This window comes from Haemaphysalis longicornis, unplaced genomic scaffold, assembly GCF_048455015.1.
Source record: "Haemaphysalis longicornis isolate Haplotype H1 unplaced genomic scaffold, Haemaphysalis longicornis Haplotype H1 scaffold_2, whole genome shotgun sequence".
NCBI classification, from domain to species: domain Eukaryota; kingdom Metazoa; phylum Arthropoda; class Arachnida; order Ixodida; family Ixodidae; genus Haemaphysalis; species Haemaphysalis longicornis.
Window position 1 is genome coordinate 12864163 of NW_027526295.1, and position 26910 is coordinate 12891072.

The 26910-nt window shown below is 48.2% G+C and overlaps 1 protein-coding gene across 1 annotated transcript; it reads left to right on the forward strand.

The window, feature by feature from the left end:
• The first annotated feature begins 2169 nt into the window (after positions 1 to 2169).
• Positions 2170 to 4873, forward strand: LOC144167831 (uncharacterized). Its single transcript, XM_077696991.1, has 4 exons — positions 2170 to 2280; positions 2832 to 3011; positions 3330 to 4026; positions 4860 to 4873. The coding sequence occupies exons 1-4, from the start codon at positions 2170 to 2172 to the stop codon at positions 4871 to 4873; spliced, it is 1002 nt and encodes a 333-aa protein (XP_077553117.1).
• Positions 4874 to 26910: the final 22037 nt, after the last annotated feature.

Consider the following 26910-nt stretch of genomic DNA (forward strand, 5'->3'; position numbering starts at 1 on the left):
GCACATACGAAATAAATCATTTGCTATTTTTGCACTCGCGCAAAAAAAGAATAAATTGCTAAATGTCGATTTGATAAGAAGCTTCAAACAAAAATTCTGTGTGCATGCGTGCTCGTGTGACTCAACCAAATCAATTCTCGCGTGAGCTACTAGGCTGTTTCTTTTTACCGGCGTACCCCCTCCGCTTCCCCTGCCCCGCTGCCTTACCATTCACTCCTGACCAAAAAAAAAAAAAATACTCGCATAGTGCCCGCGCCATTAAGCTGCCATTTAAGCAGTGCTATTTTTAACAGCACGGTTTATTTTTTTTCGCAATGCTTTTAAAACACAAGCACTGGCAGCTAAAAGATCTTTTTCCCCATTTCCGGAAGAACGCGGGCTTTCTCATTGTTATGCGGATTAGAGCACTGCGCATATTAAAATAAAATTTAAAATAATTTATTTCATTTAAAATAAAAATTAAGTCGCCGTAAAGACACTCTTTGCTCTGGTTTGTGTGGGGAGTGTGTAGGGAGTGTGTGGGGAGGTTGTGGTGACGCAAAGGAACAGCCTAGCAGACGATATGCTCCTGACAATGGCGCATCGCCGCGCCATGGGCGCGCTTACGTTTCTCTCGACCACAAATTCGCTAAGTGATGTCGCGCCGGTGTACATAAAAGCTGCCAGAGTAACATAAACTCTGTCTCAGCCAGATTAATCGGCTCCATATTAAAAGTGAACACCACATATAATGGTGTTTGTTTTGGAATAGAAAAGTACTTACAGATTCATCAGTTGCAGCCGATTTTCTCTGTCCTCGACTACGTATGGTTTGTGGCGGCACTTTCACTGAAGACGATCCAGGCTCTGAATAAGAGCGGTAGCGTAGTTTAGGTGGCATCCCCACTTCGCACAGAGAAGCAGAGAATGCTGTGAGCTCAGCCGTCACCTTGGAGAAGCCGTCACTCGCCGACTGACCGCAACGGTATCCTCTTAATAATAATAAAAAGCTAAATAATTCCCTATTACGTCCGCTGAGGTACACGCGATCAAAAACCAATAATAGTGCCGCGAACCATGTACGGGTTTGTTTATTTATTGTTTGTTTCTAATGCCCGGCCGCGCTCGGCTCTGTTATCTGTATCCCATGCGAAGCGCCTGTTCCATTCTTTATTTTTATGCCGCACGGGCTAACTCATTCAGATAAGCAGAGTGTTTCGCTCTAACGCCGCTAGCCCAGAATAATCTTCTGTGATCTACAATGTTCTGGGTATGAATCGACGGTTTCAGAAACTCTCGCGCCGAAAGCTAAAAGCCTGCACAGCAGACGCCGCAGCATTCGATTCTGCGACGCTCGCCGACGCACGTCACTTTGTTGACCGCTGCTTCGCCGCCTCTGTATTTTTTTGAGTTGTTAGGGGAGCACAAGTTCGCTCCAATAAACTTGTTTTTCCTTCAAGACAACTGCGTCGTCCTTGTCTTCGTGACAATAGAATGCAAGAAAAGCTAGAAACAGAAACGCGGGAAACAGCGATGCACGGGCGTGAGCAAAACGAGCAGCGTAAAGGAATTTTCGGCACAACAATAGCCCTTGGCCTTGAGCCTCGGGCGCGGCCTCTCAGCCTCTCAGGCTCGTCAATGACTTCCACTTTTGGGATTTGGCAGCAGAATAAAAGCACGATAAAGTGTCCAATTAGTAATTACTAACGAGATATAACCATTAAAAACACAAAAGATGTTTATTAGTAACATATCAAACAAGTTTCGTTTGTTACTCATAGGGACTCCCAGGACGCTGGAGGGTCAGCCTCAGGCGTGTTAAATTAGTGTACTAATTAACACTGGCATAAGCCTCTTGCTCACTTGGGTGGGACAACTAAGAGTAACGCAAAGGGTCTAGAAAGTAAAGACACACACATGATTTCCAAGAAAAACACTTGCTCTAACGGTATCTCAAGTAGCGCCACTTATTTACACGTTATGTTACGGGTTTTCGAGCAAGCCTCCCTGTTCTGTGGCTAGACTCGATCGGTATTTGTCAATCATCCATCGCTTGTCCTGCTTAATTTTTGTGATATGCCTTACTTTGTTTACGTTCAATTTTTGTTCGACAATGTTCGCAAGATAACACTGTCAACAAACATCAAAGCGTTCCGCCCAGACAGTGTGCTGGACTTCACGGCGGGTGACATGCACAGTGTGTACTGGGAGGGGAATGCGACAACAAAGGGCGGCTACTACGAGGCCGAGCTGCTGCACATGACAGGTAAGAACGCCCAGGCCGAAGCTTTCATTGATGAAGTGCGCAGACGTGATAGAAAAAAATGCTTCCTCTGAGAGGGATCGAACCTCGGCCACTCGCGTTACGAAGCCGATGCTGCCTGATGTCTATCCGATTGAGCCAGTTCAACACTTTTTTTTTCTTTATTGATTGAGCCAGTTCAACACCGTCGGTACGGCTGTGATTTGGAGAGATAGAAATGAGTGGCTATGGTCAGCTATGGTCTGCTATGGTCTGCATGCCCCTGTCTACGGTGACGTCTTCATGGTCCCTCCAATCATCGACGGCTGCGGCATGGTGACTTCCCCAGCACAATATATAAAAGCGCCCCCGAGAGCCACTGTTGTGTCATTTGTACCGTGGTCCCTGCGCATGCGCTCGCTCAGGGAGTGCCACTATCTGTCCTCTTCTCTGCTGCGGCTATCGCTTATAAGCAGCCGCGCCTAACCTTCCGCGTTCTTCGACTAACATCTGGTGACCAATAAACATGGTCTGCTCGCCCCGGTTGACTACTGCCTTCGTCTAGTCCAAAACGCAACAGTGGCGACGAGGATGGGATTGCCGTGAACAGAGGCAGCCGGGCCGATACAGCAGCCTGGGTTCGCTTGGCCAGTTCGAGCGATTCGACGAAGACGAGGACGAGGACTTCGAATCATACATGTACCGGTTTGGACGCTACGTCCGCGCCGTGACGGTGAGCGATGATTTGAAAGTCTCGACATTCGTGACCGCCATGGGCATGCCCAACTTCATCATCATCATCATCACCAGCCTGTCTACGCCCACTGCAGGGCAAAGGCCTCTCCCATTATTCTCCAATTACCTCGGTCCTGTGCCAACTGTGACCAATTTATCCCCGCAAACTTCTTGATCTCATCTGCCCATCTAACTTTCTGCCGCCCCCTGCAGCGCTTGCCTTCTCTAGGGATCCACTCTGTTACCCTTAATGACCAGCGGTTATCTTGCCTTCGCATTACATGCCCTGCCCAAGTCCATTTCTTCTTCTTAATTTCTACTAATATGTCTTTAACACCAGTTTGCTCCCTGACCCACTCCGCTCTCAACTTACCGCACGTTAAAGAACCTGCTCGCCCCAGCAAAGCCTGAGGAGAAGGAATACAGTCAGCTTGTCACAGTTCTTAAGGAGCATTACGTCCCCAAGAGGATGGTGATTGCGGAACGGTTCCGGTTTAATCGCCGGTCCCAGAATGAAGGTGAGAGTGTGGCTGCATTCGCCGTGGAAATAAAAAGGCTGGCGTCATCGTGCGAATTTGGGCCCTTTCTGGAAGAAGCGTTGTGGGACCGTTTTGTGGCCGGGTTAAAAGACCAACCGACCCAAGCGGAACTTTTCAAGAAGAGCACATTCAACTTTGCCACAGCGTGCGACATTGTCAAAAGTGAACTAGCTCGGGCCGAGACTAGGAAGTTTCAGCCAGCTACGAGGCAACCGGAGGAAGTGCATGATGTTCGCCACACGTACGGAGCCAAGCCCGCAGCTAGAGCTTCAGCCAAGCCAGCAGCAGCGGCCGACGGAGCGGAACACCCCACCGAAACGCCAAACTGTTTCCGTTGCGGCGGATCATCCCACGACGGAAGATCCTGCCCGTTCCGGAAATACAAGTGCCATCTATACAAGCAGATGGGTCATCTGTCGAGGGTCTACAAGGCTGCCTCATCGCGTGCGGTACGCGCCGTGGACGACGTCCGTGACAACCTAGAGACAATTAACGGTGAGGACGAACTTGCGCTGCATAACATATTTGCCTGTGACAGTAGCCATCCTAGCTATACGGCGAACATTAAAGTGGCGGGTAGAAATGTGAGAATGCAAATTGATACGGGGGCATCTGTTTGGATTATACCTGAAAGTGTGTTTGTGAAGTATTGGCCACACCTAGCCCTGGAAGTTCGTCGTGTGAGGCTACGAACGTACGGGGGCGTTCCCTTGCAGACCGTGGGGAGGTTGAAGGTACCTGTGGAACACCATGGTCAGGTAGTCACCTTGCCGCTAGTTGTCTTGCGGACGCCCCAGAAATGTGAGACGGTGCTGATGGGTCGAGATTGGCTGGATGTTCTAAAGCTGGACTGGTTGACGGTGTGCGGCATCACCGTAGGCAAGGTCGCACAACTGGTTGAAAGATTTCTAGAGGTGTACGAGCGCCCAAACTTGGTTTGAAAAAAGGCACCCCGGTAAAACAGCTTTTGAAAGAAGGGAGCACGCCGGTGTTCTGCAAGCATCGAACGGTGCCTTTCGCGATGCGAGACGCGGTGTCAAAAGAATTGCAGGCGCTGGTAGAAGCTGGGGTCCTAATTCCGGTTCAACGAAGCGACTGGGTAACGCCTCTAAAGGTCGTTTATAAACCCAACTTGCGGGGATCAGAATTTGCGGGGATTATAAAATAACGGACCATTACCCGTTGCCATCTTCGCAACGTTGCACGGGTGTACATACTTCACAGTTCTAGACCTCTCAACGGCCTACCAGCAACTAGAACTTAACCCGGACTCGCAGGGTTTGGTCACGGCGGATACACATCTTTGCTTGTTTCAGTATACGCAGCCAGCCTATGGGATAACGAGTGCTTCGTCTATTTTTCAGGTGGTAATGGATGACCTGTTAAAAGGCCTAGATAGAGTGTCATGTTACATTGATGATGTGTTAATCGCTGGTGAATCCTTCGAGGAGTGCTATCAGAATGTGGAAAGCGTGCTGGCTAGGTTTAAGGAACATGGCATTAAACTGAAAAAAGAAAAATGTAAGTTCTTTGAGACGTCACTGACCTACTTGGGCCACGTGATAGACGGGAACGGAGTTAGGCCTTCGGACCTAAAAATGGCAGCAATCAAGGAAGCGCCAGCCCCAAAGAATAAACAGGAACTCGGGGCGTATCTGGGGCTGTTGAATTTCTATGGCAAGTTTGTTCCCAACCCACCAGCAGATCTGAAACCACTGTACGACCTACTCAGAGATAGCGCAACATGAAAATGGACAGCTGAGGCCGAGCGAACAATCCAAACAGCAAGGGATGGTTTACGCAAAATACGGTATTAGCACACTAAGACCCATCGAAGGATCTTGGCCTCGTCTGTGACGCGTCAGCCTATGGAGTCGGAGCTATATTGTTCCACAAGGAAGGCCCAGTGGAAAGGCCGATAGCCTTTGCGTCGAGGATTCTAAATGCATCTGAGCAGGCGTACGCACACATAAAAAAAAAGTTCCGGCGTTTTTGCAGTCGCCCCTTTCCACAGGGGCGATTTCCCGGGCAAGCCGGGTGAACTTCCCAAGCGTTGTAGTCCCACACTAGGGCCGAGCGCCAGGCCGGGGAGTTGCTTGTACCTATTTTACCGGTAGGTGCCTGGCGCCATCAAGGAATACGAATTCACATGGTGCCTTCCACAGCCGCGATGGACGCGCAACTCGCAACCGCCTGTGGCAGGACATGCCGCCAGACTCTTTCACCCCCGGCAATGGCGCAACGCGTCATGATGGCCGGGGGCCCCCCCAGATGGACAAGGGTCAGCGGCCCCTCAATAGGGTAAAGGCAGGTTTCCAGGCATGGATTCCCCTTTCAAGGGTCCGTATTCGCCAGGGACGCCTGTACCCATTAAAGAAACCGGTGAGTGTCCAGCGGTAGAGGATTCGAACCTGCATACGAGGCGAGGGCTGTACCGCTGAGCCATCGCTGCGGTTAAAACTCTCTCTTTCCTGATAATTCCACGTCTGCTGAATTCGCTGCATAGGTCCTCGAGACGTGATTACCTTGAACCACCCCTGCTACATCGCGATCCAAATTGTTTGTTTTTGTTGTACTTTCTAGGTACTTGCCCTTCCCCTTTCCAAGGGTTTCGTCTTCCTTTTTTTATGCTTTCTTTTACTATTTTTTTACCCACTTCCACAAGGAAAGGGCAGGGGCTGCTCCACAGGCTATTTTCAGGCTTCGTCATCACACCAGACGTACTCAAACGGCACGCATTTACCAACCACGACGAAGAGTACCACAGCCGTTCCAGCCGCCAGCCCAAGACCTACGACCTATCGACGAAGGCCCACCTACCAAAAATTTGTGGTTTGCAAATGATGTCCACGGGGAAGCGATGCAGATACATCCCCCTCGCGAGGGGCACGATCAAATGAAGAGCATTTCCGGGGGCGCACGACGTTAAGTAGTTTGCGTTACGTCAATGTTGTTGCACTTGTGGCAACTGCTGACGAGAGAGTGCGGCGATGAGTGCGTTCCAGCCTCGCCGACATCCGCCTTTATCACGCCACGATCGCGCCACGCGCGCGTGGTGTTGACGTCACGATCACGCCACAGATGTTGTTGATCCCGCGACGCGCGCGCCCCCACCTGTTGGGCGCGAAATGACCGCGGAGAGAGCGCGCGATGCGAGCGGAGAGTAGGCGAGGAGGAGCGGGGCTGACGAGAGAGCGCGGCGATGAGTGCGTTCCAGCCTCGCCGACACCCGCCTTAATCACGCCACGATCGTGCCGAGAGGGCGCACCGGCGAGCGATGCGGACAACTACGGACGCCAAGAACAGGTGACATCGTGAGTTAAAGAAATGCTCTGCATTTAAGAGGCATTGGCAGTAGTGTTCGGGTTGCGCAGATTTCACAAATACTTGTTTGGTCGATCCTTTAGCATATACTCCGATGACCAGCCATTGCTGGGCCTGCTCGCGCATGATAAGCCAGTTCCCGCAATGGCAGCAGCGCTGATTCAGCGTTGGGCTTTGCTTCTTGCAGCCTATAACTACCGCTGGGTTTATCGCAAGGCTAGAGAGATTGCAAATGCTGCGCATTGTCGCGTTTGCCTTTGCAGTTGTCGAGCCAAGCACCCGATTCGGAAGACGTACACATTTTTTCTGTGCTCGATGGAACCCCGCTGTCTGCAAAAGAGATTAGAATGGAAACGAAAAGGGACAAGGTCCTATCGAAAGTGCTGTTTTACACTCAAAACGGCTGGCCTTCGCATGTGGCAGACGATACACTAGCCCCTTATTTTGTACGGCGCAGCGAACTGTCCGTTGACCAAGGTTGTGTGACCTAGGGAAATCGCGTGATAGTGCCTATTGCGCTACGTAAGAAGGTTTTATCAATGCTGCATGAGGGCCTCCCGGGAATGACGCGCATGAAAATGTTGTCTAGAAGTCACGTGTGGTGGCTGAGGTTAACTAAAGACATAGAACGAGCAGTGAAAGAGTGTGTGACGTGTCAATTGGCGCAAAACTCAGCACCCAGCGTCCCATTGTTGTCGTGGGGCTGGCCGACGCGAAGGTGGGAAAGAGTGCATTTGGACTTCGCGTATCGGGGGCAACACTGGTTTCTCGTGCTGGTGGACGCGCATTCGAAGTGGGTGGAAGTGTTTGTGATGAAAACGACGAACAGTGAAAAGACGGTGGAAAAAATTCCCGCGCCTTCCCGCGAGGGGAACACGAGTACATGCAGAGCATTGGGGCCTCAGTACTGATTGAAGATTGCAGCGATGGCGTAGAGGTAGAACACCCGCCTCGCGTGCAGAAGGACCGTGGTTCGAATCCCGGTGCCGGGCAATTCCCACCGGATTAAAAAAAAATCCGCGTATTGATGGAATTGCACAAAGGGGCTTGGGGTGCGGCCTGACCCCGGCGACCATTGCCGGTAATGCACTCCCTCACCAGAGAAGGATTGGCCACCCTGGTGTAGTAACGGCCACAACCTCCCATGAATACGCCAATTAACCCTCGGCCCTCAGACCCCAGCGGCTGCGAAGCAGAGGGTGCTAAGAATCCCTGGATCCGGACAGGCCGCCAATGGAACCTGAACCTGGAAACGCTTAACGCGCGAACCTTATCTAGCGAAGCAAGTCTCGAGGTGCTGTTTGAGGAATTAGAGGGCATTAAATGGGATGTAATAGGGCTTAGCGAGGTTAGGAGGGCAGGCGAAGGCTTTACGGTGCTGAGAAATGGACACGTCCTATGTTACCGGGGTCTAGAGGACAGAAGAGAGCTGGGAGTGGGATTTCTAGTCAATAAAAGCATAGCTGGCAACATAGACGAATACTATAGCATCAACGAAAGGGCAGCAGGTCTTGTAATTAGGCTCAATAAGAGGTACAAGGTCAAGGTGGTGCAGGGCTACGCGCCCACTTCCAGCCACGACGACCAAGTAGTGGAACGCCTCTAGGAAGATGTGGAATCGGCAATGGCTAAAGTCAAAACACAGTATACCGTAGTTATGGGGGACTTCAATGCTAAAGTAGGCAAGAATCAGGCTGGAGACAAGGCAGTTGGGAACTATGGTCTGGGCTGTAGAAATAGCAGGGGGACGTACTAGTTGAGTTTGCAGAACGGAATAACCTACGCATAATGAATACCTCCTTCTGTAAACGGGAAAGCCAGAAGTGGACCCGGAGGAGCCCGAATGGGGAGCACAAAAATGAAATAGACTTCATATTATGCGATAATCCTGGCGTCGTGCAGGATGTGGAAGTGCTCGGAAGGGTAAGGTGTAGTGACCACCGTATGGTAAGATCTCGAATTAGGTTAGATTTGAAGAGGGACCGCAACAAGCTAATACGAGAGAAGCCGATAAATGAGCTAACAGTAAGACGTAAAGTAGAAGAATTCAGGATCGCGCTGCAGAACCGATATTCCGCCCTTAACGAGGAAGCCGAGCTTACGACACAGGAAGCCAGCGACAACCTTACACGCGTTATCACGGAGTGTGCAGTAGAAGTCGGGGGCACTATGGCTAGACAGGTAACTGGTAAACCTTCACAGGGGACGAAAGATCTAATCAGGAAACGGAAAACCATGAGAATCTCTACCGCAGCTGACATAATAGAACAAGCCGAGCTCTCGAAGTTAATCAATAAGCGTAAGACAGCTGACATACGGAAGTATAATATGGAGAGGATCGAATACGCTGTAAAGAACGGAGGTAGCCTGAAAGCAGTGAAGAGACGTCTTGGCGTGGGGAAAAATAAGATGTATGCACTTAAGGATAAGCAAGGCAATGTCATCACAAATAGGGATAAAATAGTCACAGTGGCCGAGGAGTTCTGTACAGTAGCCGGGACATCCAGGACAATGCCGAACGAGACAGTAGTTCAGAGGAGGTAGACATCCCACCAGTAACAACCGAAGAAGTAAGGAAGGCTTTGAAAGAAATGAAAGGGGGCAAAGCACCTGGTGAGGATCAGATAACCGCAGACCTCTTGAAGGATGGCGGAGAAATTGTACTTGAAAAACTGGCAAACCTGTATACGCAATGTCTAATGACCGCAATGGTACCGGAATCTTGGAAGAACGCGAACATCATCCTAATCCATAAGAAAGGCGACATGAAGGACTTGAAAAATTATATGCCGATCAGCTTACTGTCAGTCGTCTACAAGGTATTTACCAAGGTAATCGCTAACCGAATCTCTGCAACCTTAGATTTCAGTCAACCTAAAGAACAAGCAGGGTTCCGTAAAGGTTATTCAACAATGGACCATATTCACACGATCAATCAGGTGATAGAAAAGTGCGCTGAGTATACCGAACCCCTATATATAGCCTTCATAGATTATGAGAAAGCATTTGACTCGTTGGAAACCCTAGCAGACATTCAGGCATTACGGAACCAGGGGGTATATGAGCATTATGTAAGAATACTAGAGGATATCTACAATGGGTCTACAGCTACCATCATCCTCCATAGGGAGAGCAGTAAAATACCTATAAGGAAGGGTGTCAGACAAGCAGACACAATCTCTCCAATGTTATTCACAGCATGTTTACAAGAAGTATTCAGAACGTTGGATTGGGAACAGGTGGGAATAAGGGTTAATGGAGAATACCCGAGTAACCTCAGATTTGCTGATGACGTTGCCTTGCTAAGTAACTCGGGGGACGAATTGCAAAGCATGCTTTCCGCACTGGGCGAACAGAGCAGAACCGTGGGCCTGAAAATTAATATGCAGAAAACTAAAGTAATGATCAATAACCTCGGCACAGCACAGCAGTTTGAGATAGGTGGCGAGGCAGTGGAAGTGGCAAGCGAATATATCTACTTAGGCCAAGTTGTGACCCCAGATCCCAACCATGAGGCAGAGATAATTAGAAGGATCAGAATGGGGTGGGGTGCATATGGCCGACATTCTCAGATAATGAATGGCAGCCTACCATTGTCGCTGAAGAAGAAAGTGTATGACAGCTGCATCTTACCGGTTCTCACCTACGGGGCAGAAACTTGGAGGCTCACTAAGAGGGTTCAACTTAAATTGAGAACGACTCAGCGGGCAATGGAGCGGAAAATGATAGGTGTAACATTAAGGGAAAAGAAAAGAGCGGGGTGGGTCAGAGAGCAAACTGGTGTTAAAGACATATTAGTAGAAATTAAGAAGAAGAAATGGACGTGGGCAGGGAATGTAATGCGAAGGCAAGATAACCGCTGGTCATTAAGGGTAACAGAGTGGATTCCTAGAGAAGGCAAGCGCTGCAGGGGGCGGCAGAAAGTTAGATGGGCAGATGAGATCAAGAAGTTTGCGGGGATACATTGGTCACAGTTGGCACAGGACCGAGATAATTGGAGAATAATGGGAGAGGCCTTTGCCCTGCAGTGGGCGTAGATAGGCTGGTGATGATGATGATGACTGATTGAAGGCAGTGTTGCTTCCATCGCTTCTTCGGTGATGCTGGAGTAGCAGACACGAGTAAACGTGGGCACGAGCGTCAACCAAGGAAGGAAGGAGCAACGCAGTGACTGAAACACGAGCGACCGCTAGCCGCTATATTTTCAGCGCGCGCAGTAGAGGGAGAGCAGTACGGGGGAGAGAGCGCGCACGCGCAAGCAGCCCGCGCCCTTCCACGCGCCACCGCGCTGCTATCACGCACCTGTTACGCCGAGACCGCGACGGAGCGAACGGGCTGACTACGATGCATGCGCGCGCCAGCTGCTGTTCAGAGAGAGGAGGGAAGGAGAGGCGCACCTGCTGCGGAGGCGGAGCTGTTGACACCGTCCGACGCAGGAAGAGGCGAGGCTAAGAAATGCTCTGCATTTAAAACTGCGTAGTGTGTTCGCTGCTCATGGATTGCTGGAAGTAGTGGTTACGGACAATGGCCCGCAGTTCACGTCAACTCAGTTTGCAACGTTTTAGATGCGAAGGCATCTCATTCACCCGCCTTGTCCCTGCATCCGGCGTCGGCGTCGTCGTCGTTGGTCGGCGTCCACCCCTCCCCCATTCTCCTCGCCGCGCCAGCTTCGCTCTCCGCCGCTCACGCCCTCTCGTCTCCGATAGCGAACACTGCCTCGCGAGGGGCATTGGAGTGGATTCGATTGGATTCGATTGGATTGGCTTGGATTGGCTTAGCTTGGCTTGGATTGGATTGGGTTTGGATTGGATAGGATTAAAGTGGATTGTGTTGGATTGTGTTGCGTCATAGCCGCGTCCCCTTACCACTATAAAACGCGCGCTATAAAACGCGGTGCCTGCGCCGCTCCGCTCCATCCATCGTAAGTAGCGCTAGAGACGGGACACAGAAGAGGAGACACACACGACGGCGCTAACTCGCAACTGACTTTATTAGGCGAAAACACAAATATATACCCAAAAGAAAGAACACGTGCCCAGGTCAAACCCGAAAATGCAGTTTGATAAACACAAAGGTCACAGGATTACGATTCGAAAAAACACACAAGATTACACTGCACATAGTCAACAACCAACCAGCGAAACATCTAAGTTAGTGCATTTGACAAGAACAGAAATTCTTTTTCATGAAGTGCTACCGACGCGTGGCTGATACACTTATCCTCGTGCTTTCTTATATAAAAAGCTTCGATTACCTCGCGTGTCAATTGGTGCCTGTGTCGCCATAACACACTGGTGTTTTCAAAAAGTGGACAGCATTGGGCCTAGGTCTTATCTTTGTGGGTCGCGCAATGTCGAGTGATATGTGCATGAGGGTTGTTTTTGAGCGAACTCCGGTGTTCCATCAGACGAACATCGATGCATCTGCCTCATTGGCCGATATAAACGTTGTCACATGATAATGGCAATGAGTACACAATTCCTGTCTTGCACAGGACAAAAGGCGAAGCATGCTTTCAAAGCAAAGCATGCTCCGCTCCATCGTTCCAGCGCCGTTCCTCCGCTGTCCAACGCTGCAACGTGAACCCCCTATGCGTCGCATCTAAACCGGGGTTACCGCGAGGGGAGGTGGGAGTTTTTTTTTAGCAGGAATGGCATTCGGCATGTGAAGTAGCCTCCTTATCATCCAGCATCAAACGGCAGTGCTGAACGGTGTGTGCAAACCATAAAAAGAGATCTCTTCAAGCAGGTCCTGGACGAGCAGCGGACTGTGGAAACAAAGACTCTCCAGCATCGCATTGACCAGATCCTGTTCAGGTACCGCAACACACCAACCGGTACCCCCGACGAAACACCAGCGCAACGGTTCTTGTCGCGGAAGCCGCGGACGCGGTTGGGCCTGTTGCATCCAGATATGGAGAAAAGAATGACCGAAAAATTGGAGCGAATAAGCGAGTCGGCGAACCAAACTCGAGGAGGCTGCAGAGAAGTCAGTCAAGGCTCCCGCGTATTGGTGAAAGGCTTGCGCCCCGGTGACGCCCGATGGCTCGAAGGAACCGTGCTCATGCGTGTGAGCATCAGCACATACGTTGTGTCTACGGGAGGAGAGGAGCGCTATGTTCATGCCGATGACTTACGCCGATGTACAGTGGTGATCTCGCTAAGGGTGAACACGGGAGCGCGTGGCCGCCGGGACTATCAGAGCAGCCTAGCGTGCCCAGCGCGAAATATCACGCATGCGCTGCGCGTGCCGAGCGAGCCTATGCTTTCAGCGCGCGCACTGCTACTGCGGAGCGTCTGCGCGTCGTCGGCTGTGCTTATCGCGCGTGTAGCGGTGGAATGGGTGGAAACTTAAATCCACATGAAAAATGTTTCCGTGTGAGCGGTAATTCGTTCTTCAGCTCCAATACAATGGTTTCGGCACAGCAGCGTAACTCGCCCACTTGTTTCAAACAGCGTCAATCAGAAGATCACGCAGATTTTAACAGCACTTAATTTTTGCAAGTGCTTTCAAAAAGTCTTTTAAATGCACATAGAAGCACGCAATTCAAGGCTTCGAAAGTGGTAACTCAAAGGGGGCGCGCAGGCGCTACGACCTTCATTCAATATACTGGAGAAAACTATCATCCTTTTCCTTCTTATATTTTAGCGTTTTCATGCAAGAAGCAAGGAATCGTGGATCAAAGCAAGGTACCATTCGCATACGAGACGCAACATAGCAGACGATGAGAAGATGTTCCGATGACGCGATGCGCGCGCTGAAAGCAAAATATCGCTCTGCCCGCACAGCGCTTGTGTGATGGTTCGCGCTGGGCACGCTAGGCTGCTCTGATAATACCGGCGGCTACACGCTCCCGTGTTCACCCTTAGCGATATCACCACTGTACCTTCCAGGAGTCCCCGAGGTACCATCAGGCCCCGGAATGTGACCTTCCGGACGGCTGGAATCCCATGGCACACCAACAAATCCCACTCGGGACACCGGACGGCGCAAGCACCGCAGCTCCAGGGGAACTCATGCCTCTCCTGGTTACCAAGGCGGTCCAGCCGGCCTCGAGTCAGCCCTCGACCGAGGACACCGTGGTCCTACAGCCGGCTACAGAGAAGGCAATCGCTGCCCGTAGCCCCACGTCCGGAGACCAGGCCTCCGTGCCAGGAATCCTTGTCCCTCTCCGCGCATCAGAAACGGAGAGGGACAAGGATTCCCAACCAGTGCTCCGACGCAGGACTCGGAAAAGACAGCCCCCGGAACGCTACAAGCCGTATCACCGATTAATGAACCTTGTGTCGGGGAAGGGATGTTGTGTCATTTGTACCACGGTCCTTGCGCATGCGCCCGCTCAGGGAGTGCCACTATCTGCCCTGTTCTCTGCTGCTGCTATCGCTTATAAGCAGCCGCACCTAACCTTCCACGTTCTTCGACTAACATCTGGTGACCATAAACATGCTCTGCTCGTCCCGGTTGGCTGCTGCCTTCGTCTAGTCAACACAACAGCTACCTTCTTCAGTGGGCAGGAACACAGCAGCGCTAGCGTGATTCTGAACCGATTTCTGCTTTTTGCTCAGGTATGTTACCTACAGAACTGTAAATGCATCCATTCCGATAATCGTTTTTTTTCTGCAGTTTTCTTGCCCACATGATTGCATATGTGCTGATGATTGTGCGAGTTTGTGCTATGACCTGATTAACTGTGTCAGGACCCTTCTTTTGTGCGGCGACGTGGAACTTAACCCAGCGCCTCCTAAGCAAAACCAGGAAAAAGATCTTCCGGTGCTTGATGCTCGTTTACGAAGCTCTTCCGCTGCTAAGGAAGCGGTGGTTACGGATTCCAATGCTGTTGACTTGTCGACCGTGCCTCAGATGCTTGCCGAATTAATTAAGGGTCAGGAACACATATCGAAGGAAATAACAAAAATCAAGAACTTTCATCAAATTATCAACTCAAAGTTTGACGCTTTAGAGGCACCTGTCTCTGCATTGGAATCGGTTCCCGCCAGCGTTCCCTCTCCCGCGCTCAACGGCAAAGTGGGAAACGAGCTTCAGCAGCTTAAAACTCTTTCGTTACCACGCCTATTCAAATCGATCACCGGTGATCGATGATTTCTATTGCCTATTTCAACATGTTGTAGTTGTTTCTCGTACACCTAATGCGGCCAGTGGTTAGTCTAGGCACTGCCCTTTTATAATCAGTTGAAATTTTCCCGCTCCGGCGACATTGAGATTTTTTACGGCGTTTTTTGCGAGCTGAGGTGCGTGTGTTTTTGAGGAAGGGGACGTGGCTGCTGCACTTGAGAAAAAAGGATGCAGATCGTGGTTAGGCTGCATTACCATAATATTTCTTTTGTCAAAAGGCTCCTGGCAAGTCAAATACCAAATAATGCGGTCAGCTTTGTAATCCGACAGCGTTGAGAGGTGATAATTGCTTGAAAATGGCCCCAGCTATTCACTAATGATCTTTGGTCCGGGCAAAGGGCAGCTTTATTCTCCCAAAGCTTATTTCTGGTGGTCCCCCGCATGTCTAGCAAGTGTGCCTGCCATTTTCAACCAGTTTCCAGCAGTTTCGGTTTCGTTTTTGCATTGCGAAATTCATGCTCAGAGCTACTACGCAGTTACCCAACTACAAGCTCATTTGCCATGGCGCCTCCGTTGCCCGCTACTGCTCCTCAAAACAAGCATTCTGCTCGCGCTTCCACTTTATCTACGCCTTGCTTCTGCGATAAGAGCTTCCGCTGAAAGTCAAACGATAACACCAAGTCGTCGGGTATCAGTTCAGACGAGGAGAACGCTTCCAATCGGCCTTGAACACTGCCAGCTGTTCACCGGCCAGTTTCGGTTTCATACGAGGGTATTTCCGGTGGCCTAGTATGGCTTCTTAGTAGTACTGTCTATTCTGACGAAGTCTCCAACAGCCTTGTATTTGTTTCTTTTAAAAATTGTTAGGTGGCGCTGCAATATAGTAGGCTCGTAGTGCTGAACTTGCTTCACAGCCCGACGGCGGCTTGGTGAAAGCTTGCTGGGCATGATTCTAGCGCATCGTACCTTATTCCTGCAAGCAGGGCTACCATAGTGAGTCAGAACATGATAATAAACCGCAAATGAAAGTTCTGACTGATAAGTGATCATCAGAACGTCAACAAGCATCCACCAAAGAGTTTGGTTCTCAACTCCAAGCGGATTTTTTCACATCGCTTGCTTGCCTTCAATATTATGCCGGTCATAATCATTGACAAGGTGTTTTTACATCACAGGGAGGCTGATTGAGGCCTTTAATAATGCCTAACAACCAGATTTCTTCTAGCGAACCGTCTAAAATAGCAAAATTTGAAATAGTGGTTGGGCTTCACCACATGGCACGGGCACCACGCGGGCTAACATTTTCTTTGATATCTGACAAATTGTACTGCGCAACTCAATTTTTTTCTCTAGGACGGGTTTTTGAAATGTCTACCTACAACATGTATATTCTAGATTTTTTGTACTCTTAGTCGTTTATTATACACAACTTACTTTTTTCTTATTTTCTTCCACGCATGGACAAAAAGTTCGAATTCGATAATTTTTTTCGCAATCGTTATTTAGGAAAACATTATTAAAACTGGTGTCATTGGAAAGCGCGTGGAATAATCTGCATTTTATGTCACTGCAATGTGTGCCTAACCAATATGTATAGCACAACAAAAATATTTTGTTAGACCTCTCAAAATTGGTCAATTTCCCGCGGTAACGAAAGAGTTAAAACTAAAATCAGCCATCTTTCCTCGAGAAACAATTAGCTGGAAAATCGTTCTAGCCGTAATGAGCTGCTGCGCACGGCTTTCCTGAGGTGCCTGACGAAACCCACGACATTCTGCTGTCCAGAATTTCCGCGTGGTTCACCGAACAGCTTCAAACAGAATGCCGGGGTATTGAAAGATGATACAGGATTGGTCGGACGCATGTTGATCGCCCGCGCCCGGTTACAATGAAGCTTCTTAACTTCCGCGAAAAAACAAACTTTCTTAAAAGTAGCCACAAACTTAAAGATTCTGACTTTCGCATCTCAGAAGACTTTTCGATAAGGGTACGTTCAATCCCGAAAAACATTTGGAAGCAGCTAAGCCTCTCCGCGATAATGGATCAATCGTTCACTTGAGCTTCGACCACGCATTCATTGATAAGGTACGCTACAACTGGGACGATAATAGTGACACCCTCGTCAGGGTTCCTTCTCGCCCTTCAGAAGGCGCATCCAGCACCGCTAGGGCAACGCCCTGACGCGCAAATAATATACATGAGTCTGCGAAAACAATGTAAATCCCACAAGCCTAATTCGCAAATTGCCTAATTTCCTTTCATTGGTTTCCACCCATTCCCCACATATTGTGGGCGTAACTCAGACATGATTACACGATAACGTTTACGACAGCGAAATAACACCTCCAGGTTTCACGGTTCTTAGAACAGATTGGCGGCATGGAAGAGGAGGAGGTGTTGCGTTATTTTTGCGGTCTGAACTTCAATATTCAGTTCTCCCTAGCCCGCCTGATACCGAATCCGTTTGGTGCAAGGTCTTTTTTGGAAACATTTTTATTGTACTTCGCGTTATCTACCGTCCGCCGGCATCGCACGTATCTCAGCTGCTGGCTTTAACTACATTCATGCACGAGCGTATCTTCCCTTCTTAAAATTTGATCTGCCTTGGTGATTTCAATGCTCCCGGTATCCTGTGGCCATCGTTATCGCTTACCTGTTATGATGTAGAGACAAACAACATGCTCTAAGATTTTAGATGCAAAGCATCTCTCGCTCTCGCCTCCGTCGTCCGCCGTCCATCCATGCGGCGGCCCAGGAAGACACCGGCAACACTGTCGCTCCAGCATCTCAAGGTCGGGGCTATGTCCCTCCCTTGTTGTGGCGCCGTCCACACCCCCACTGCGCATGCTCGGCTAATCTCGGGCCGGCCCAGGAAGACACCGGTAACACTGTCGCTCTAGGAGCCATTAAAGGGTAAGACACAACCGGGAGTTGAACAAGCCGAGCATGCGCAGTGGGGGTGTGGATGGCGCAACAATGACCGAAGAGGGACATAGCCCCGTCGTGTCTAATAAAATTACACCATCTTCCCGTAGGGGAACCCTGAGTAGTATGTGAAACAGCCATGGGCTCAACGCAATTTCCCACTTCGTAGTTCCGGTAAGTGAAAAGTGTGCCAGTTACCATTGAAACCAAACTGTAAATATAACAGTAGCTACGTACCTCAACCTAACGGATACGACAAACGGAAAACTAATGGGCACTTGAATCGACCCCATGGCTGCTTTGCATACTACTCAGGGGTCCCCTACGGGAAGATGATGTAATTTTTTATTATTTTTGGTTTAAAACAAATGAGTGGAAGCTATTACAAGAGGTGCGGCAGTTCTGGATTTAGTTTTTGTTAGTCCCCATTTATTAGATAACTGCTTTGAATGCGAGGTTACTGATGGTATTTCAGTGCACAGGGCCGTTCTTGTTTCCATACCCGTTCCTGTTCACAATAATTGTTTTGTTTACTCTTCATTTCCTGATTTTTCACGCGCCGACGACACCTTCATTATCGAATATTTAAGCGACCCTTTTGATGATTTCGAACAGCTCAGTGTATCTAAGCATGTGAATACCTTTGTGGCTTCTTTCGAAAGTATTGTTGCAACCTGTGTCCAGCGCTTCGTGCCGTTAACAACAGAAAAGAAGAATCCCCGCCTCCCTTGGATCTCGCGTTACACCTGTCGCGTCGTGTCGCTAGGTTAAGGCGGGTACAAAGAAGCGGTGATCCAATTAAAATTGCCGAATTTAAAAATGCCAAGGAAGAGCTCCGCTTAAAAATGAACTCATCAAAAGACTTCTACTTAAGGGTAACGTTACAAGGTTTACTGAAAAGTAACCCTAAAAAATTTTGGAGTTCAATTTTGCCCTCTTAGGCCTCTACTAACACCATTCTAATAAATGATGTCCCTTCAAGTGATTCATTAGCTACCACCACTGCCTGCAGTGAGTACTTTCACTCAGTATTGATAACGGACAACTTCAACATACCCGATTTTCCCCACGAGTCACGTTACTCAATTGGCGATATTACCGTATCTCAAGAGGGGGTCTTGAATCTACTGTTGCACTTGGACAAAAAAAAACCCTGTCCAAAAAATTAACAATGCTTTTCTGGTTAGTTTTTCTGTTTAGACCAGCCGGTACTTGACCGTAATTTTTGAAAAATCCTTATCTACCTCGACTGTTCCGCTAGCCTGGAAATCGCCAAAACTTTTCTCATGTTTAAATCCGGCAACAAGGAGTCGCCATTGAATTATCGTCCGCTTTCATTAACATCTCAATCATGTAAACGTCTAGAACATATAATCTTTAGTCATATGTAGTTTCTTGAAATAATAACATTTTGTGTGATGTACAGCATGGTTTTCGTCACGGATTTACCACATTCACTCAGCTTTTCGAATTTTCTCATAAATTGCCTATGTTCTTGATAAAGAAAACCAAATAGATCCAATTGTCATAGACTTATCCAAGGCGTTCGACACCGTTACCCACTCAAAGCTTCTTTATAAACTCCGCGTCATACTAATACCTCTGCCTTAGTTGATTGGATTGCCAGCTTTTTATGTGACCGCTCCCAGTATGTTTCATTAAATTCCTGTAACGCGTCTGTAGTGAATTTGCCGTCTGGTGTTCCCCAGGGTTTGGTCCTGTGGAGACTTTTGTTTTTATTGTACATAAGTGATCTGCCAAACTATGTATCCGCAAAAATCCGTCTCTATGCACACGAGAGTGTTATGTAAAACGTAATTAACACCAATGATCACCATACTTCCCTCAACGATTCTTTTACACAGTTTTGCAAGTGGTTTGATAAATGACAAATGAATATAAGCTTTACAAAAACAGTAAACTTATCCTTCAGTACGCGCAGATTTGTTCCTTTAATTATTCGTTCAACGACACCCAATAGCGGGTGTCTGAATACAAGTACCTACGTGTTGTCTTCACACCCACCTTGTCGTGGTCTAAACACATTGAATACACATGCAATAACCACCAAAAAATTGGGCTAGCTAAATCGTACATAGCGCCAAGCTGCACTGGAAACAAAATTGCTAAGATATGAAACCCGCATCCTACCCATCCTAGAATACGCCTGTACTATCTGGAATCTTTATAAAATATCTGAAATAAACATGCTTCAATCAGTTCAAAAGAAATCAATTCGCTTCATTTGCCGCCGTTTCGATTGAAACTTTTCCCCGTCATCCAACTTTGCCACAATGGAATTTCAACCGCTGTCCGTACGCCGTGATCACAAATGTATTAAACTTTTGCATATTCTCACGAATACTCCACGCTTTTTACTGGAGAACAACTGTTTGTCTCCTGAAAGACTGAAATGTACTAGAAAAAGCCACAAGCTAAACCTAGCACCTTTTCGACCAAACACTAGTACAGCTTCTTCCCCCTATCAAATGAAATATGGAATTTACTAGCAGGTGAAATTAGGGCATTGCCTTTAGAAAAATTCTTGTGTAAGTTAAATTGTGTTGCGTGAATTTTTGTATCATTTAATCCTTGCTGTACTTGTTGATCTGCTGTGTCTCAACTTTGGGAAACATGCGCGAGTTCTATTGTGTTGTCAATTTTGTCTGAATTGATCTGTGCAGAATAGCGTTATTTCACTCTATGTACATACCCACTCCTGCGATAGCCCTAGTGGGCTGCAGTATGTAAAAATAAATAAATAAATAAATAAATCCGAAGAGTGGCGGGAACACAATTCTCTGAAAATAACAATCTGCTATTACCCAAAGTTAAAACTAACTATAGAAACTTTACGGTGTATTTTATGGGAATTACGTTCTGGAATCAACAACCTAATAATACCAAAACCTGTACTTCATCTTATTTATTCATAAAACATGTCAAACACCACCTAGTTACCACACTTGATTCATAAATGGCATGAAGGCTGCCTAAATAAGTACATATTGGTTATGCTGCTGTTCTATATTAATTCTGTAAATATTAGCAAAATGTTTTGATGATCCTTTGGGTTGCAAAATTTTTTTACCAGCACATTTATTTAGTCGATTTCTGTTTTCGTGTCTTATATTCTCAGTCATGCTGTGTAAGGCTGCTTTCAGGCTTGAATTTGTGATTTACTAACGCATTATTTTCACTGCCTCTAAATTTGTACTTTTCATCTGTTTTATGTATTAATAGGAGGTCCTCGTGACAGTTTTGTAACTTTGGGGCCTCCATCTGTATTAAATGTGTTTGCAATGTTGTTGTTGCAAAAACTGGTGAAGATGGACCAACCATGTAACCCCTTTCACTGGCGCAAAAGGCAGAATTCCCGGAACTATAGTCGCGTAAATAAATGTTTTTGGTGGAAGGAAAGTTTTCAAGTCAAGGCCCGTCTGGTCGGGAGGCTCCGAGGAATGCTGTACACATCCTCTCGTCCTACGAGTCGACAGAGGCTGAATTGTCTGTGCTCGGACTTAGCCTGTGCACATGCTTTCGTCCTACGAGTCGACAGAGGCTGAATTGTCTGTGCTCGGACTTAGCCTGTGCACATGCTTTCGTCCTACCAGTCGACAGAGGCTGAATTGTCTGTGCTCGGACTTTGCCTGAACTTTCATACGCGAAAAGGAAAGTAGTGTCTGCGGTGGGACAGGCCATCTCTCTCGTAGAGCCCTCCCTCCGTGACAAGGCCCGTACGCGTGCCGTCAGCGTCCTCTCCAAGCTATGCGCCCCAACCCGAGGTATCCCCGCGGTCCGAAAGTAAGAAGCCTGCGCGACAACAAGGCAATCATTATGCTGCCGGCGGACAAGGGTAACGCAACGTCGTCATGGACGCTGAGGAGTACAGGACCAAAATGCTCGCCTTGTTCGGCGACGCTGGCACCTATGCATGGTGTGGGGTGGTCCTTTACGATGTTCAAAAAGAAGACACACACCGGCCGGTACCTAATTCGGTGCATTCGGCAGCACACAAGCGGTCTGTGGCCACCTCCCTTCTCCGCAAAGCTGACAGGGTCTGCAGCAAGCCACAGGACCGATCGGAAGACAATACGCTACGAGTTTTGAACGTGCGGTTACCCTGAGGGCTTCATCAACTCTGTTCAGCGGCAGCGCACTCGCCCTGCGCATGTTGTAGACGGCGGACTTCGAAAGCGCGCCGCAATTCCGTACGTAATCGGCATAAGCGAGGCTGTCACGCATATTCCGCTCCTGCAACGTGTAAACTGCGCCTGTGCCGTCTCGCAAACTAAGGCATAAACTTGTGGACGGGAAGGACGAATTGCAAAAAACAATTACGTCCACCTCCGCTCGCGGGAACCCTGGTGTGATGCAACGCATCTCATGAGGGGTTCCATTGGCGTTTTCCATCGTATTGATTACGCTTATAGCAGGGATTCTCACGCGAAGGGGAGGTGGGCGGACGACCGTCGACTGAGACCGCGGAGCGCGGCATGCCGCTTTATATTCACAACGCCCGAAGTAGAGGAGGGCGCGGAGAGAGAGAGCACTGCACATGCGCAGCGCGCGCAGCGCCGAGCACAGCGCCGCCCACCGGCGCCTAGCAACAAAATGAGAGCGCGCTGCGCCAACCCACAGCTGTTTGGGAGAGAGTGTTCGCTATCGGAGAGAGGAGAGGAGGAGAGGCGCAGCTGTGCGGACAACATCTGTCCCACGTAGGGACAGACGGGGCGGTGTTTAAACGACAGGCTGAGAGAGCACCGTGCAGCAGTTTCGTCGCTTGCGGCGGGAGGCCATCTGGCCGATCATTGCAGGCGGTGCCCTGATTGTACGCCGGCGTTCGATAAAACACGTGTTGTAGGATCTGGACGTGACCAAACTAGTCGCGAGATTAACGAGGCATTTCAGATCTACAGGGAAGGAGTTAATTGTGTCAGCACCCCTTCAATCACTCTTACAGATAAGGAGATATGCTACCTACGAGGGCGCATGTGTGACACATAGGTTGGCGTGTGTGGGGATGTGTAGAGGCAGGTCGTGGTGATATGTTATCTTTCTTTGTTTCACGGACGCTATGTAAAATTTCAGTTGTAGTCTAGCGAGTGTCCTGTGTACTTCTTCTTCGTCCGCGTCTATGTTTCGCTAGTAAAATGCAGTCAGATAACCCACTAGCCCAACTTTATGCCATAATTGTCGTCCTAGCTCGCTAGCTCGACCCAAGTGTATAGAGCACCAAGGCGGCGTCCCAGGGTAACGCTGTTGTTCGCGCGGTACTCCAGAGGCTTCGAAAGCCAAGCGGTTTATATAGTCATAAACGTTCGAATCTCGTGAAACGCTGACGCTTGTCATACATCTTCCCGTTGTTTAGCGCGAAGAAAACTATAGGTATATTTGAGGGATAGGTATATTTGATTCGCTTCGCTATAGCATAGCTTTCAACACTTCGATTGCCGTACAGTTGATCTGAAGTAGGCTTCGTTAGTGGTTCGGTCATGTTCAAGTCGGTGTTAGTTCCTTTCAGGCATTGGTCGCAACCGCTGCGTACATACCGTCGTTCGTTCATCCCGTGGGATTTCGGCACCACTTTGTCGCGACTACAACGCCTTCGGTAAGGGAAAGAAACTACAATTCCATCACACCACAAGCAGAACACGTCCGACTCCCACCATCGTTCTTCATCGTCCTCTTCTTCTCCTATCTGCGGTCACTTTGTTTTCGAGGAAATAAAGTTCCAACAAAATATACTTAATTAACCGGCAGCGCCAGCGTTCCTTCAGTTAAGGACGCCCGTTCGGTTGGTTTTTACTATAGTAAACGCAAAATGTGGCAGCGCGACGCCGGCACGTGGGGGAGAAACGCACAAAGAGAACCGAACTCCCGCTGGCGCAGTTTCAGGCAGAGGGCGCGCGAGCACTGGGAAGGCGGGAAATTTGAATTGCATGGGGTGGTAGCAGTAAGCGGATAACGGTGGTACAGCCCATTATAGCGAATTACTGCTCTGCACTTCCGTCAGCTTTCACATTGAGTGGAACAGCTTTAATTGTTTTAAACTCAACTAACTTGTCGTCGGCCTCCTTGCGTTTCTTCGTTAAGGAAAGTTTTGAAAAACGAAGAAATACAATAATTAGAAAACTTCTAAATTATAAAGGAACCATTATGAACCAGAAACTTGGAGCTTGTATACCTCTCCCCAAAAACAAAGACGGCAATAAAAAAAAACGGAAAAGAGCGATTGCATCAACCGCGAACAAATCGTCAAAACAGACCAACCGTGTCTCTCCCTGCATTTGCGCTAAAATGCATAACTGGTGGAATTACGACATTAATCGTCGTAATAATTGTGTTGATATATAGAAATGATATAAATTTACTTTGTTTGCCTGCTGCCTTTACTTGGGCCTGCACTCGAACACTAAAAAGTTTTTCAAAACATAATGAGGCATGGCCACTTTAACAAGGACGACAAAAAAGAAGTCACTGGACGACGCCAGTACAACTTTTTTTCGGTGTTTCTTCTCTCCGTCCTCGTTAGCGTTTCTCAAGAAAGGATTTGTTATTATGCTCTTCAGGAGCTATCCGAACTTTCCGCCTTCAGTGTCTCTTAAGGATTTGCCGCTGTGCGGCCGGCGTCAGTCATGTGCGCGCTCACACCACCCTATATGCATCCTTTAACCAGCGTACCGACATTTCGTTCTCCGCGCACCGCCTCCATCGAAAAATTTGGGATGAAACCCCCCGTCTTTGAGGCGCGGGCGATAATGAGCAGACATGTCGACACTGCATAGATTTCACAATTTTTTCCATAAAAGTTTTCATAACTTCTGCATTCATATTGAGCAAACAGGTCGTTTAAAAAAACTTGGGCAGACTCGAGGAAAATCGGCTATAGCGATAAAGCTTTTGTAGAATCCGTGTTGACCTAGAATATAGTAACAGCTTCTGTCCATCCCGATGTTCAATTTAAATTGTATAAAAAACTTCAAAGTGAGCCAACAGAAACTTTCTAGAGTTATCACGTTATTAATTCCATAGAACTTCTATTTAGCTTAAATAGAGTTAGTTGCTATAGTGAAGCCCCTACAAAAATTAAAAACCGCTTACATGAAGACCCAATAGAACTTTTATTGAACGAGTGCGCTAAAATGTGTATAGTATCTTTACCAAGTCTGTGTAGAGTGAGTTTTTATAGGGAGGTCTGTTTTGAACTTGTATAGAGATCTTATAGAGATGGGTAGAGTGAGATTTTGGGGAGTTTTTTTTAATTTTATAGAGATATTATAGAAATGACTCATTAGGGCACGAGTCTGGTCTGCCGTGAGTTTTTAATGAGTTTCTTTAGACTCTATAAAAAGTCTATAAAAGTTTAATAGGACCGCAACTTTCATTTTTGTAAGAGAGGGCCGTGATGGCCGCTGATCAAGAGATTGAAGTAGTTCGTAGATTTGTAAAAAAACGGTCCTGTACCACCTCGGCTTCGCTGCTAATCTAATATCGGAGAGTGCAATGGCTCAAGTACTTAGCAGCCGAGCTGTTGTAAAAGCCGTAAGTTCGGTGTTGCAGAAAAAATACCCAGAAAATGCGGAGTGCTCGTGATCGCGTGCCTTGCGGCGGGCATTCCTGGCACGCGCAGTAGCTTTAGCAAAAAAAAAATGAAAACTGGCAAAAACCATGAGGAGCGACAAAAGGCCGGGTGCTCGTGAACGCGTGCCTCACACAGCGCAGAGTGGCCTCATCGAAAAAAAAAACAACCTTACACCGCTGGCGTCAAGCAATACTGCACATGTAATGCTTGGAATCAGGAACACGACGATATGAATGCATACGCTGATGAATACTACTAGCAGAGTGCAAAGCAATTGCAAAGCATGCAAATAAACCCTTTAAAACTGGTTTGAAATAAAAATTTTCAAACAATTTCAAACTGGCGTTGGGATGTGTCCTTCAGTTTTCACGTACAATCCTGCAACTTGGCTAAGGTTCAATCCTTGAGCAACGTAGAGCAAGCTTCGCCAGTTGAGCTGGAGCAAGTCTCCATTGCTGAAGATGACTTGGAATCCACCAGTCGCCGCGAAGACGACGACCGCTTTGATGCATATGACGACGATTACTAGCACCGCAACTATGCACATAAACAACGATACTGAAACTTCACTATGTGTCCTGCAGTGCTCACTTATAACAGCTTCGCTATTCAAGTCTTGCTTGAGTACATCGTTCCCGTAAATATTTTGCTGATATTTTACATTTAAGCTTCCCAGTTGAGGAAACCGCGTTAACGAGACCAGTGCACCAGCACTGCTTTCTTATTTCCCCTGAGAAACAGCGTTGAATGGCAATTACTGCCTCGGAAAAATACTACAGTGTGTTTTACAAACTGGGAGGACATACTCCTGCTTTTCTCCCCCTCCTCGTCGCTGGACGCCTCTGCGAACGAATGGATGTAAGGAATGGACGTTGATGGTGAAAAGGAATGCCAGGACATAATATGCTTCTAACGGTACATGATTTCAGTGTTGCTTCTTAAGGGAAAAAAGAGGTAGCATTCTATGTACGGCTAAAATCATTTGATTCGTGTGAGAATTCAGGTATAGTGTCATAAAGTGTTTGTATTTATAAGTATACCGGCTCTGTTTGCCACAGTTGGTAGCGTTTGACGAGTTATGCGGTATGTCTAACCCTTGGTCCCGACACTAGCCAGCCAGGCTATGGAACCAAAATATTTTTTTGAAGTTTTAACACGACAGTGATTCCTTCTGGGATCCACCAAGATCTGACTTACGTCATATCCGTCAGGGAAGTGGCATCGTCAGAAAAAGTTCCATTGATGCGGCGGCGCCAGGATTCGAGCGGGGGTCCCCGTCGTCACAACAGGGGGTGATTGACGCTTTACCCACTGCACTATGACCAGAAGCGCAGACAGATGTATGAACGCGCCATATATCCTTCCTATAACCTGCCCCATTTAGGTGGTGCTGCCGTCTAAGAGAGGCGAAGCGAAGTAGTGCATCACGATGCTAATGAGCGCCGATACTTGGCGCCGGCTGAGCTCTTCGCAACGCCACCGTCGCCCGTACACTCCACAGAGCAGGA